We start from the raw sequence: 15676 nt of genomic DNA on the forward strand, positions 1-15676 counted from the left end.
AACTAAAATGACAATGTCTGCTATTAGCTTGACCTGCAAACAATGTACCACCAGTATATTAACTGGATCTAAAGAATGAGGAAAATGGTCCAGCTTAAAGGATCTGAAACGCTTTTACTGGAGGTATATCAGAAACTTTACAGAGCTCCATCAATGTATCGACCCATAACATGCATAGATCTGTTATACTGCAATGAAAAATACAATACAACCCAAACAATGAAATGCAAAGTCCATCCAAGACCTTTAATACAACATTAGAAGAAAACCACCACTGAAAAGAAGCAAGCAAATAAACAAAACTAAATGTTAGTGAGGAAAAGTGACATCAAAGCTATTGTGAAAGTGAGGTAGAAATGCGGTAAACAACTGTAAACAATGAATAAAAATCACTTCCAACTAAGAGAAGGACTTGTGTGTCACTGCGGTTATCTACTGTAGTAAAACGTTCAGTTCAGATACATGAATAGCATATTTTGTGCCCATAACGTTGTGGTTCACTGGGTATGAATGTGTTCAGGGCTAGAATAAATCTCCCTTTTTACCATAAAACCTCATCTATACAATAATCTCTTTCACAAAGGTTGTAATCTAAAGTAAACAGGCAATGTCTGGCACATCTACAAAACAGAACTTGGAGTGTAGTGTATTAAACAAAGACTCAAGATATTCACTCAGTAAAAAAAAACATTTGACAACATAATGTGTGTATGGAAAATATTTCACAAACATTTTTAGATTTTGTCCCATCTGTCAATGTGATATTTATGTGATATAAAGACAACTTTTGACAAAAGTTCAAGATGAATGTTTTGAGATGTTGTTTGATCCCTTATCAAATTATTATTTACAGTCCACTGATGAAAAAATGAACAAAAAATAGATATAATATTTATGCTTAATCTGTTTTTGTATCTCATTTAGCTTTAATATTTGTGCCGGTCTGATGACCTTTGAAAACAACACATTTAAACGTTTTTTTCAACATTTAAGAAAAGTACACCTGAATTTGCAAAGGTTAAATCTGAATCCCTCTTAAATAGGACTTAGTAAAAGTTTTTTAACAACACAGAAAGGGTGTTTGAAAAACCCTTGAGACCAACAACCACAGAAATGAAACACGGTTTCAATCCAGATAAAATCTTTTAAAACAAAATGATAATGAAAATCATTTAACCCATCCTTAAAAAAAAAAGTACAATAAGGCACAAATGTGATTTTTTTCCAGTAAGATGTGCTGTTGCTCGGATCAGAGACATTCACACCCATGTATACGAGACACAGGGTCAATATATACCCAAATATTCACATTATAGTTCACAGTCTTCATATGCACAAGCTTTATAAACATTTTCCTCTTAGTCATGTAAACGTTTGAGCATTTCAGAACAATCTGCATCATCTAGATTGAATTATATTCACACACATACTGTCTGGTAAAGAGGCTGTAGGTAGTTTTCACAGAGGTGTACACAAGATATGTGCAATTCGTCTGAAGCAAAACAACAGCACACCGCCACACGAGAGAAAACCAGCAACGTGTCATTGTCATGTCTAATACGTGCCTTTACGGTGGCGTGTGTGGTTTCTTTGGAAGGTTTATGGGAGAAACTAAATGCAAAAGTAGAAAAGGTCTGTTCATTAAGATGCTTGCATAGCTTATGTGATGGGTCTACCGAAATCTTTCCCCTTTAATTAAAATATATTTTTCACCTTTTGAAACAATCACAAAACCAGATTCACCGTTCAAAGATCCACTGTCACTTTAAATGTCCTCATCAGTGTGCACTGCCATCCATCACTAAACCTGGAAAGAGAGAAAACAAATACTTATATAAATCCAGTTTTCTTCATTAATGGGGACATATTTTGAGACTTTTTAAGATGTAAAATAAGTCTTTGGTACATATGTGAAGTTTTGGCTCAAAGTACCACATAGATAATTCATTATAGCATGTTAAAATTGCTACTTTATAGGTGTGAGCAAAAATGTGGCGTTTTTGGGTGTGCCCTTATAAATGCAAATTTAAGCAAACACTGATCACCATAATGGGAACTAAATTGTGCTTTCAATTATTTCTCTCTCGCTCTCTCTTTGCACTAAATGACAGTGCTGTGGTTCTGTGGTTGGATAGGTCAGATTAAGAGGCGGTATTAATATAATAAGATCCCCTTATGACATCACAAGGGGAGCCACATTTCAATTAGCTATTTTTTCACATGCAGAGAATGGTTTACCAAACCGAAGTTACTGGGTTGATCTTTTTCACATTTTCTAGGTTGATAGAAGCACTGGGGACCCAATTACTGTATAGCACTTAAACATGGAAAAAGTCAGATTTTCATAATATGTTCCTTTAATTAAAATACAATTATTCTTTTCATACATTTTTATTTCTAAAATTTTGGGGCTCTGAGAAGCGAATGGACTGAAATATCTACAGGATCATTTAGTTTCTAAAGTATGCATTTGGCAGACGCTTTTATTCAAAGCGACTTGCAGTGCATTACAAGGTATACAATTATCAGGTTGGAACCTATGACTTTTTTGCGCTGCTAATGCTGCTCAACATTTTACACTACAGGATCATGACAGGGTTCCCACACCTTAGTTAACTTCTAATTCAAGGACATTTCAAGGACTTTCCAGGTGCAATACCCTCAAATTCAAGGACTAAATGTGGGGACACATTTCAAGTGAGATCAAGGTTACATCGTGTTACCTTTTAAGATACATTGTTACAGTTCCCTTTCGAGGGAACTCGCGCTGCGTCACTGCGGTGACACTTTGGGGACGCCTCCAGGGGTAAGTGCATCTGAATGTGTACTTCAAATTCAACAAATGGTGAGAACTGGGTGACGCGAGGCACAGGAAGTATATCGCTATCTGAAATATTGCCAAAGACGGCGTTACAGGGACGCAGGAAGTATAGCAAGGGAGACGCAGCGTCTCGTTCCCTTCTCAGGGAACAACGGTTACATACGTAACCCGAGACGTTTTCATGTGTCAAACACAACTATGCAAAAAAGCATTTTGGTATGAATCAACATTCACATACAGAAGATATAAGCATTTAAAGCTAAAAGTTTAGATCGTGTGCTTAAAAAATCTAGAACATTTATGATATTACCCTACACTACACAGGGAATAATATTAATTTTTTTTCCAGAAAACTTCTTGCCTAAAATAGATTCAAGCACTTTCAATGACCTGTATCTATGTATTTATATTTTCAAAAACTTCCCAGGGCCTTGAATTTTTCCCCCCAGATTCACAAACTTTCAAGGATTTCAAGGACCCATGGGAACCCTGCATGAAGATGAGGTTCAGTTCATCAGAAAGCAGTTATCATCCCATGAACCAAATAACATCCTGAGTCAGCATAGTTTACCACAGGAGACTGTGGTAAATTTAACCACGCTGTGTTAAAACATCAAAAACAGAAAAGTGTTGTGTAACTGTGTAAACGCCTGGGCTTCCTTTAAAAGAATCATGTTTTAACTTGCTCCTGTTCACCACACCTGGCATCGAGCAATCCTGCGAATGCGAGACCAAAATTTCTAATGCATGCACGACATCAAATTAAAATGTCTTTATGCTGACACATTTGGATTCGATTAGATGTAAATATCAATGTATTTTAACTTTTGTTTTGCATTAAATACTTTGTGTATTTCTAATCAGAGCTGAATGTGTCAAATTTGATCTGTTTTCCCGAAAAGGAATGAAACGATGTCAAAACATGAATCTGGTCATTACACATTTTAAAACATGAACTTTGAATTGCATGCAGAAGTCAGGAATTGTCTCTGGCATATTGTAGTTTGTGAATAGTTTAGGATTACCTGCCACAAAACCACAGCAACACTGCAACACTTAATGTGTCAATCACTGCATGTTTATAACCCAAACATCTACTTGGAGCCTGTACTGTACTGTACTGTATTGTATGTTATCCTTGGTTACATAACAGTCTCAAACCCCCCCCCCCACCACCACCACCACAACCAGATTCCCTAAAGGAGTCTCTTCACAACACATAATAAACTTTTAGCCACACCCTTAGCTTCATATAACATGCTGTACTTTACATTACATGCACTCTTTGAACTTTCAGTGCCCGACTGTGGCTCATATAATCACAGATATAAAACAATGAAATCAAACCAAACATGAGGAATGTTGTAGATTATTAGATTAGACAGCGAAACATTTTTATATTTTATTTCAGCAGTGATAAAAGAGGCCGATTTGTGCCTGTAAAATATAGGTAGCACTTCAAAATTATGTTGCTATTGATTGCTAACATGAAGTAACAATGATCAATATATTTTATCAGCATTTATTAATCATATTTTATGTTAGTAAATGCTAGTACTTATTATTATGCAATAAGTAATGTTAACAAAATGTTATTGCAAATGTTCATATTGCATATGTATGCAATAAGTAAATGACTTTAATACTTCCAAAAGTTATTAGGCCAATGCAAAGAGAGTGTAATGCTTTTTTTTCAAAAATAAAGAGTGAAATGTGTATGTTGGATTTTATAATTTTCATTTTTTAAATATATTTTAATATAATTTAGCATTATCATATAAAAATTGCTTTCAATTTTGGGGTCATATAGACCCCAAGTGCCAGAAGTGTAAACAGAAAACGAGGAGCGTTTGAGTGTTAAAATCAAATATTAGCATTTCAGCAATTGTGTCATAAATTAATACAAGTTAAATAAATGAAACATTGATATTTACAAACACAAATATCAGCATCAGCAGTGCAAACGCAGCAGCCCACATGCAGGTTAATGGGAAAAAACATAATGTTTTGAACATGAGAGACACAAACACGGCACTGTGTCCTGGGCTGCCAGACACGGGTGGATGGGGTTTGGGGACAGAGTCAATTTGGGAATGGAGGGTGGGGTCGGTGTGCCAATCTGATAATCAGTGGGCATGAAACATGTTCTGCTTTCTATGCCCATTTTAATCACCCTAAATTACACCCATTGAGACAAACACCCAAACTCAAAGCTCAGGCCCATCAGCCTCGATGGATGACTCCGTTCAGGACACTGAGAGGAGAGAGGAGGATTTGTGCCCTGCCGTGTTACATAACTGCTCCATATGCGTACGGTTCAGTGGATAAACAAATTCATAAACCCTGACACACGAGTGCACGTACACAGCCGTTCAGACAGCGGGCTTAAGCATGTGATGCATCTCAACACACGTGCTTACAGCGAACAAAGCTTAATGTTTGTTATTCAGTGGAGGAGATGTTTTTGTTTCAGAATAAATTCAAGCCATTGAGTTTTGATTAAAACACAGATTCTCCAATGCTATTTCATTTCCTTTGGTCTTTTTATCTGAACCGTGTCCAATACAGAATCTAACCAGGAATGCAATAAACTCAGAGAGTGTTGTTGTATAAGATTTGGCTTTCACCCACGACATGACACACCTGAGAGTAACCTGCGTGTTATCACCTCTGGCGGTTTGCATTCTACTAATAAAAAGGTGTCAGATCTTGTTAACCTAATGGCTGGTACAGTTAAAGTGTTAAAGGCGTGGCATCGGTTCACAAAAACCAAACAGACCGACGAAAAGGGCAATGAGTTGGGACTGGCAGATGTTAAGGGTACGTGTTGCCCCTGAGGCCATGTGCGTGGATTTGATTAGAGAAATACAAAGCAACAGGGTGGACGAGAAATTCTTGACTCTGGGAAGCAAATGCACATGAAAGCTCTGCTGACGTAATCAGCCTTACTTTGCAATGTTTAATACGTAAATGAAATGTATGTGACGTGAAGACTGAAAATAACTTAAACAAATATTGAACACCATTTTAATCACAAGCCCTGTGTGTTTCAAGAATGCAACTATGTGGAAAAATAGGTAATTGAAATTTGGCTCCCCTTGTGATGTCAGAAGGGGGTTTCTTATTATATATAATCTGCATTATCCAACCATGGCACTACCATTTAGTGCAGAATGAGAGTGAAAGTGAGAGAGAGAAACAATTGACAGCACATTCGAGTTTCAATTTCAACAAACCATCATTATGGTGATCAGTGTTTGCATTTCATCTGCTCATTTGCATTTTATAAGGACACACCCAAAGACGGCACATTTTTGCTCACACCTACAAAGTGGCCATTTTAACACGTTAATAGAAGTTATCTTGAGCTTAATCTTCACATATGCACTCTGGGGATGTATTTTACATTTTAAAAAAGGCGACACAAGTCACAGGAACCCACCTGAAATATAATTGCATGCTTCTTCTGCCATGTCGCTTCTGCTTACGCCGCACACGTGACTTGGTTCATTCTGACTTCCAACTGAAACGCGTCAGGCCGGTCCTCCGCGTTGACGGCCAGCATGTCCTGCAAGAGTCGCCTGATGTCCTCTGACATGACGCTACGGGTCCTCTGTGGTATGTGGAGAACCATCTTTGGGTTCTCCAGCAAGGCCTCACCCACCGGCACGATCTCTGCTCCCTGACGAACGTACGTGCCGAGGAGTTCGCGCTTGGATTCGGCGTCGATAAACGTGATCCGTTCGATCATGGCCCAAATGATGATCCCGAGCGCGAAAATGTCCGCTTTGGCAGTATAGTGTCCCTCCCACACCTCTGGAGCCATGAAGAAATCCGAGCCGCAGGCTGATGAGAGCCAGAATTTGTTTACGTTCACAATGTTTTTGTTTACCTGCTCGTGACTTTCGTCCTCAAAGAGTCCTGCGCACACCTTGCTGAGGCCGAAGTCGGCGACCTTGACGATGGGGTTCCCTGATTTCTGTGAGATGAGAATGTTGTCTGGTTTGAGGTCACGGTGGACGACATTGTTTTTATGAAGGAAGGCCACAGCGCTGGTCAGCTGCTTCATAAAACTTTGGTTGGTCCGTGGGTCGGGCCGTCGGGAGAGGATGTACTGGTTTAGGTCACCGCCGTCACAGAACTCCATAACAAACCAAAGATAACACGGTTCTTCAGGGTAACCCAAGATACGCTCACCTGGAAAGATAGCAGAAAGCAGCATTAAACATTTAAGGAAAACAATAGAGTTCATCTTAACAGGAGAATAGAAGATCAACTTCAAATATGTTTTGGGATAACTGTGAACTACTTCAGTATGTGGACAAAGTATCAAACCCACAAAAAAGGAAACTTCTTTGTACTGAGTCATTATAAAGTGTCGTTAACCCTGATAAGCATAACGTTAACTAACTCTATTCGTGTCCACACCACTAGATAATAATGATAACTTTGTTAATTGTATTTGCGCAAATCGTTTATCTTAAATGGCATTAACCAACATTGTAGATTTCCTTTAAAAAAAAAAGTTTTGCAACTGTATACATGTCATTGTAAAAATGACGTTCTTGTTGCATTTACAGCGTTTATAACCAGCAGATGTCCTCAGCACACTACGTTTAGATCATTAGATCTAGTTTGTATAATCTATCACCTATCTATCGGTGTATTCAGTAGAATTAAATCATTGCATAGTCAACTTTATGGCAAATGCAATAACGCTGAATGCATGAGGTCATTTTATGTTATGGACCTCAGCAGAGAGTTTCTCAACAACGTCATATTTCAAATACGCAAGCACTTTATATTTAAATAGATTGATTGGCTGTCAATGGTTTATCGTTCATCAGTAAGAAAAAATCAATTTGAATGTGATTCCAAACATATCATTTCTTGTATTTTTGTTTTAGTTGTGGTGTGAACTGTGCTATTCTATTTAGTTTAAAAGATTTTTAAAACTAGATAGTTATCATTACTGTCCATGATGTGCACAGCCCTTAATTATGCATTTGACACACTTACAGTTAGTGGTCAACGGATATGGGGTTTTCAATGGCCGATACCAATATTAAAAACAATTTACTGGCCGATTGAAAGGATTTATCGGCCGATGCATATTACTAAAAAAAAAAAATCCAAATACTGGCCAAAATATTGGCTTCTGCAATAAAACCCATGACTTCTGTCCTGCTAATGCAATGTCCTACAGAAGCTCTACTATCCAAACATTATCTGCTTTACTGTTCAGACACAAAACCTTCAACAAAGATTGTTAGGTGAACTAGAACTAAACTGTTGGTTTAGATAACTCAGACAGACTATCAAAACGTCTATCTCCCTTTACTGTAGCTCAGCACAAACTTCCAAAGACTCATGTTTGGACTTTATCCAAAGAGCATACACCGATCTAAGCACTAATCTGTCTGTCTTCTGCACTAAACAGATTAATTTCAGGAAACAAGGCCTGATAAATGTATTAAAGAATAGATATAGACTAAGCAGGTGGAGTTCGAATTTTGGACGCACTTTATGAACGACCCAAGATTTGAGAACAGAAAACACGTTGACATACTTCCTCATATTCCTGAAAACAGATGTAGGTCATAGCATCAAATAAGGATGTGTAAGATCTGTTTACTTTGACCTGCTTACAATGGGTTTAAATGACTGACCTCTTAAATTAATACAAAAATGGTTGTCAGAAATATGCCAAAACTTCGTAAACTAAAGAAACATCTTTTTGTTTATATGAACATTAGATAAGCCAAACTAGTTCAGCTAGAAATTTTACATACAAATCTTATCTTGGATTCCTTTTCCCATTGTGGTCACTTAATGGTGACACTTACATAACAACAGAGGTCAGCACAAAATAAATCTCCCCACCACATACAGCACTAACACAGGTACACGAACATAACATTTACATTTTAACATTAAAGACTTTAACTTAAAATGATAATGCTGACAACACAAACTTGCACATAAAGCAGATAAGAAGCTATAGTGAAAGGGGCCTATATGGGTGTGAAAGGGTTAATGATCATATGTGCTGGGACATCATGTTCCCTCACGTACAGACGACTTCTGTCTTTATATTGTGTAAATATACAATATACAAGTTTTCGATAATATGCATGCTAATTATTACAGTTGCATGCATTTTATAGTCAAGGAGCGAGCTGTATAACATGCATACAACCTAATCAACTTTGTAAACATCTCAGCTTTAAATTACAAAGCAGTAAGACACGCTTGACTTGTTTGCGTTGACAAGATCCTTAGAAAACCAAAGGCACCGGATATCAAGCAATATCAATAATACTGTATATGTAAGATACACTGGATTTATTAAAGGTTGCACGTAGTGCACGCACGAAAATGCATGCATGCATGCATACAACCAAGTCAACTTAGTAAACACTATTACTTTGGTTAACAAGTTTGCAACAAGCATGCATCTGTCAAACTGTGTTACCTTTCAACGACGTTTCCACTAATCTCAAATACTGTTTGCATGTTTTGTTGCCGTGGCTCATTTTCTGTGCCATCCCGTTCCTTTGCAGGACGCACTCCTCCAGTTGGACCACGTTCTCGTGCTTCTTTTCAAGGCTTGCCAGCGCCCAGAACTCCGCCAGCGCCAGTTCCACCTTCTCGGGCGCGTCGCAGCGAAGCTTCTTCACGGCCACCCGGGCACCGGACCTGCGAGCGATCGCCTCGTAGACCACGCCGTAGCTTCCGCGACCCACCTCCCGTGTCAATCTGTACCGTGGCGCCCTGACCACCGCGGCGGGATCGTTCTTGACGAAGCCCGTAGCGAAACACTCCTCCTCCCTCATGGGTCCATCATCATTGTCGTTGTTTTCCACACGAAGCGGCCTCAGAACTTTGCTGACATCCCGCCTCAGGTTCGCGCTCGGCGGCTCGGGTCTCTTGCAGCCCCGCCTGAGGCACGCCAGTCTTCCGTTGATTAGCTCCATATCTTTATTACCCCCCGCGCGAACATGTGTTTTGAGATAATAATCCTGCTTTTCATAACGTCCCTATCTAGAGAGGAGCGGCTGACGAGTGCTTGTTATTGAAACTGAACTAAGTTAGTTTGTTTAAATGTTTCAATCGCCATCAAAGTCTGAGTGACTATAAACAAAAATAACGTCATTGTCAATGGAAGACGACTGAGGGGCGTGGCTTCTCCCGACCAGACCATTTCATTCAAACAGGGGTGGTGGTGCGTAACAAAAGAGATCATTTTTTTATGCTTTAAGAAATAGTAAGACTTAATGTTCAAATTAATTATATTTTGATATATTAACACATATACACATTAAATAAACATTGTATAAATGTTGTCATTATTACAATAAAATTGTGGTGAAGTGACCCATACCCATTCGAAGGTAGAAGCTCATTCAGTAATATGTAAATTTAGGACAGGACAGCCCATCCTACAGTGGGAAATACTTTGACATGTATTTGCAGTTTATCTAAATTCATTCATTCAAAAAGTAATCGATGATAAAGATTAATTATATTTCTCATTATATTGCAAATGACTTGCACGTCGAATTCATCGCGCTGTTTTCTCACAATTATTGAGAAAGCGTCATAGAGGGCGCGCGGGGTCCATTCTGGCAGCGTGGAATTTCACGTGAGGGAAGGGCGAAGCCTGTCACGTGCAGTACAGCATGTAGAGCAAGCGCCTAGAGACTGTCTGTAAACATTACTCTTAACACAGGGGGTTTCAAACTTTATAATGCCAGTGACCGCGAAATAATATTGATCTTTTGTGAGGTGACCCCCTGTATAGCTGTCCGCAGGTTAAGAAGCGAGTGATTTCTTTTTTTATAGCCTAAATAGTCAATGGTTGTTGTGCAATAAAATGCACTAAAGTTTCAATATTCTTGAATTGACCTGCTTGTGCTGCCTCTTCATAAAGAGCCCAATGTAAACTGCAGCTTTCTTGCCCTCCAACACCACCGGTGGGTCACGTGAATATATTATGTAAATGAATAATTGACGACGGGCCATAGAATTATAAGAAAAAAATGCACACCCAAGGTGGTAAAGCGGCACGACGCGAAGCGGGCGTGCATTAATTTCTAATAATTCAAAGGACCGGAGTCAATTATTCCTCTTATACCACGGTTACCACAAACATTGCTCTGGTGCCTATTTTTAAGACATTTGACAAGTAAGGTGTGCGGTTATCAGAAATGAATGCTTACCCACGGAACATTTCTCAGCCAATCAGAGAGCATTCAACAGACCCATGGTAAAAGTTGTGTTATGTGTTATGTTATGTTATGTTATTTTATGTTATATGTTATGTGTTACAGTGAGGATAATTTGAACACCCTGCTATTTTGCAAGTTCTCCCACTTAGAAATCATGGAGGGGTCTGATATTGTTAACGTAGGTGCATGTAAGAGACAATCCCAAAAAATCCATAAAACACAATGTCTGATTTTTTACCAATTTATTTGTATGATACTGCTGCAAATAAGTATTTGAACACCTGTGAAAGTCAATGTTAATATTTGGTACAGTAGCCTTTGTTTGCAATTACAGAGGTCAAACGTTTCCTGTAGTTTTTCACCAGGTTTGCATACACTGCAGAAGAGATTTTGGCCCACTCCTCCACACAGATGTTCTCTAGATCAGTCAGGTTTCTTGCCTGTCGCTGAGAAACACGGAGCTCCCTCCAAAAAATTATAATTTTTAGACCTCGATATGCTTCTTACAGAGCCACTCCTTGGTTATCCTTGCTGTGTGCTTCAGGTCATTGTCATGTTGGAAGACCCAGCCTCAACCCATCATCAATGCTCTAACTGAGGGTAGGAGGTTGTTCCCCAAAATCTCGCAATACATGGCCCGGTCATTCTCTCCTTAATACAGTGCAGTTGCCCTGTCCCATGTGGAGAAAAACACCCCCAAAGCATGATCCTACCACCCCCATGCTTCACAGTAGGGATGGTGTTCTTGGGATGGTACTCATCATTCTTCTTCCTCCAAACACGTTTAGTGGAATTATGACCAAAAAGTTCTATTTTTGTCTCATCTGACCACACGACTTTCTCCCATGACGACTCTGGATTATCCAAATGGTCTTTGGCAAACTTAAGACGGGCCTGGACATGTGCTGGTTTAAGCAGGGGAACCTTCCGTGCCATGCATGATTTCAAACCATGACGTCTTCGTGTATTACCAACAGTAATCTTGGAAACGGTGGTCCCAGCTCTTTTCAGGTCATTGACCCGCTCCTCCCGTGTAGTTCTGGGCTGATTTCTCACCTTTCTTAGAATCATTGAGACCCCAGGAGGTGAGATCTTACATGGAGCCCTTTCATATGTAAAGTGCTTTGATTCCTGAAGGAAGTGCTACAGTATATAAATGTAGCGTTACATAACCTTCTTTAGAGAGAGAAACATGTTGGGTCTCACCATTGTTAATATTAGATATCCAGAGCTGAACAAACACAAAATATTACATTGCCCTCAGAAAAATGCAATGCGTAAACAACAACATGGAAATTTAATTGAACTCAAAACACCAATGGGGTTTGGAGTGAGTTCTGCCCAGGGGTGTACAGCTGTAATTGCAGCCCACTTAACAGCCATGATAGTTTCAGATTATAAGACATTTTGAGACGTGACAACGGCAAGAAGGCTGAAGATTAAACAAATCGCAGGACTGATTTAACATCATTAAATTCTGCCTCACAAACTCTGCTGGAAGACACTTTCAAATGTTTATAAATCACAATGGTGTGCTTCTGACCATAAAACTTTTTCCATTAGACTTCAGGCATATGACTTGTTCCTCTTCTATTTGATTGTGACTCACCAGCCAGTTAACAGAGTAACACAAATAACCCCTGGATGTTTAGGAATGCAAAAATAAATTGTTGCATCTCCTGAAAAATCACAGATATGTTTAAAGGACTATGATCAGTATCTCTGGGGGGCAGCGATAACAGACACACTTTGACGTGATGTTGAACATTTATTATTCGTTCTTGACCGTCCGTATAATTAATTCTGCCTTTCTAACTGCTGGCACATTTCTTTTGCCTCAACTTTCAGGGTCACTATGACTCATATGTATGTATCTATCTATCTATCTTTTTATCTCTCTTTCATTTTTCTCTTCTTTATTCTCTTCTTTGCCTCATACTTTTACACTCTACACAATGTATCATGCGTTGCCATGACAACGTGAAGGCCAGCATTTTTTTTTGTACAAAAACACACAAAAGCAGTTTAGCGCTTTAGAGCAACATACTGATGTATATTTATTGTGGTCAGGAAGAACGATGATGATGAACTGATCAATGGAAATCTAAAGAGAACACGGATCATTTAAAGTGAATAGAAATTTCCATAAAGTTTATTTAACATTAAAAATGGATTGATTGTTTGATTGTATGTAAACACACTTCACAAATGAACTGTGCAAAATGACAAACAATTAACTTAATCTGTCATTGTATCTGTCAAGAAAAAAGATTTACTTTTGGAGACGATAACTCGCATCATCGTTTACTTTGGGGTTTGTACCTTTTGCATATTGTTAACGTACTTATACACACTTACACACTAAAGGAAATGTTAATTCATGAATCGGATAGTTGGTGCTCTTTAATATAACAACAGACTGAACTTTTCTTAAAACTTTTTGAATAATGTTCTTATAACCAAGTAATAACGTTAATACAACGTCTTAAAAAACTGGATGTTTTTAACGTTTTAACGGCCTAACACATAAAAAGGAGACGGAGAGAAAAACTAGTATCTCAATATACAAAACTGCCCAAAAATAAAAAAATATATAATTGCTTCTATTGCTACTATTCTGGGTTTGTAAGGTAGAAACATGTATTTTCTCTAAAAGCAGCTTTGAATTGATTTATTATGAAAATCACTATACAATTAAATGTGAATGAACCTGAATTGCCTATTGAATAAACATCCCAAACATTAGGTTTTGTGTTGTGTGTGCGAGTCCTCATATATTTTGTGCTTGTAGTTGGAACACCTGTTGCCTCTCAATGACACTGAATGTTGTGTTTATCTGTACAATACCAGCGAGTGGCGCCTCCTTCAGTCTAAACACATCAAAGCACTTTGTGAGATGAGTAAGACCTTCCTGAGAAGCACCTGTGAGGTGTAAACCGTGTAGGAAAATAACTGGTAAAAAGCCCCATGCTGACGATTTCGCCTGCCTGTATTTCTTCATGCGTGACGTCAAATCATTCACAGCCAACACAAGAGAAGCTTCATCTGCAGAAAGGACACACGCGTGTGCAAGGACGAAGGCACTTCAGAAAACACAATCTCAGCGATTACACACACAACTGAAGTATTAATCCAAATACTGCGCAAATCCACATGTTCCCTAACATGAGTGTGAGATTACAGTAGAATAAGAAACCAAATCCATAGAGATCTACTGAGAACATCAAACATGTATGAGTCACAACGTTGACGAATGGTGATTGGAGTCTACAATAGATGCAGGAGATCATCATCATTACAATCACAGGAAAGATCTCTGGCATTTCCATTGGCAGTCATGTCTTCGATACCTACATTGCTTAGAAACGGCTTTACACACGAGACATTTCCTCTTGTATTCTGAGAGTAAACCATGAAGAAAGAAGTGTGCTACTCATTGTGCACCGTGATGTTCCCCTCCTATCGCATTGGAATTGAAAGCATCATCCGGAAACGGCAAATACACAAGATCCATTCTCAGATCAGGATTTTAGAAATGACTCTGATGTGATTTATTTCTCATAAGTCAAACAAACAGAAAGAAAAGAGCTAATGTCTCTTTAAATGAAGATGAAGAGAATCTGAAGCACACTAAAAAGAAGAGGGCCAAGTCATCTCTGTTAGTGCTGCTTATTATCAGTGCTCATAGTTGTTTTAAACAAACATCAAATCTCACTATAAAGAACAAAAATCACTTTAAGGACAATGAAGAAGAGGATGTGGTCATATTTAGGGTTCAGATTATTATCAGATTGGCCAAATTTACAAAACACTCAGAACGTCCTAGCATCTGCATATCAAAACCCTGGCAACCATCCAGAAAACACTATAGACTGTTTGCCAGTACAGTAACTTACTGTAGATTTATATTGATGGTATTTACAGGCAACAGTTTGTTAAAGTTAAATGAACATTAAACATTAATATGTCTATTTTTGTGTTAAACAACCCAGAACTGGGACATACTAACGTGAAATGGAAGTGACTACTGAGGACACTGTGATCCATAAGAAATTTAAACATCAGAACTCATCTTTGCATTCAAGCATTTCTTCATTCATTATTAGTCATATATTGTTTACTCTGTAGTTTTATTTATTGATTCAGTGACACATCATTTACTTAATTGGTTATTATGTGTAGGACAACTAAACTCCGCCCTCTCTCAGTGAGTTGTGGGTAATATCAGCTGGTTGATTGTCCATAGATTATCGAATTTTTACCTACTTTAACAAACCATATGGGAACTTTATGGATATTCATTTTAACATACTATGATTTGGGACATACTAATTCTAATTTCAAATACTATTTAGGATGGATTGTATGCAGATTGGGAAGCAGGCAGAGGCGGTCTTAACATAGAGGCATAGGTAGGCGGCTGATTGGGGCCCCCTACCAGCGGTCATAGTAGGGGGCCCCAACCAACCTAAAAAAATATTAATTAATCCTTATCATCATGAACAATTCAAAAGCATGGTAAATTGTATTATTATTCTAAAGAAATACGTTGAAACTTTGAAGTAGTAGTTAAAATGTCCAGTTCATGTTTATCTGTCACCCCCTTCTTTCACATTGAAAGGTA

General features: G+C 38.3%; 1 protein-coding gene across 2 annotated transcripts; it reads right to left on the reverse strand.

The window, feature by feature from the left end:
* Nucleotides 1–379: 379 nt before the first annotated feature.
* Nucleotides 380–9976, reverse strand: stk35 (serine/threonine kinase 35). Of its 2 annotated transcripts, XR_010532660.2 has the most exons (4): nucleotides 9297–9976; nucleotides 6264–7018; nucleotides 1714–1807; nucleotides 380–1611 (listed from the first exon to the last, which is right to left on the reverse strand). XR_010532660.2 is itself a non-coding variant. In XM_065269057.2 (3 exons), the coding sequence occupies exons 1-2, from the start codon at nucleotides 9796–9798 to the stop codon at nucleotides 6306–6308; spliced, it is 1215 nt and encodes a 404-aa protein (XP_065125129.1). In that variant the 5' UTR covers nucleotides 9799–9976; the 3' UTR covers nucleotides 380–1807; nucleotides 6264–6305. The 2 variants fall into 2 exon arrangements, 1 of the variants encoding a protein (XP_065125129.1); XM_065269057.2 differs by having other exon boundaries at nucleotides 380–1807.
* Nucleotides 9977–15676: the final 5700 nt, after the last annotated feature.

This window comes from Paramisgurnus dabryanus, chromosome 21, assembly GCF_030506205.2.
Source record: "Paramisgurnus dabryanus chromosome 21, PD_genome_1.1, whole genome shotgun sequence".
Lineage (NCBI taxonomy): Eukaryota > Metazoa > Chordata > Actinopteri > Cypriniformes > Cobitidae > Paramisgurnus > Paramisgurnus dabryanus.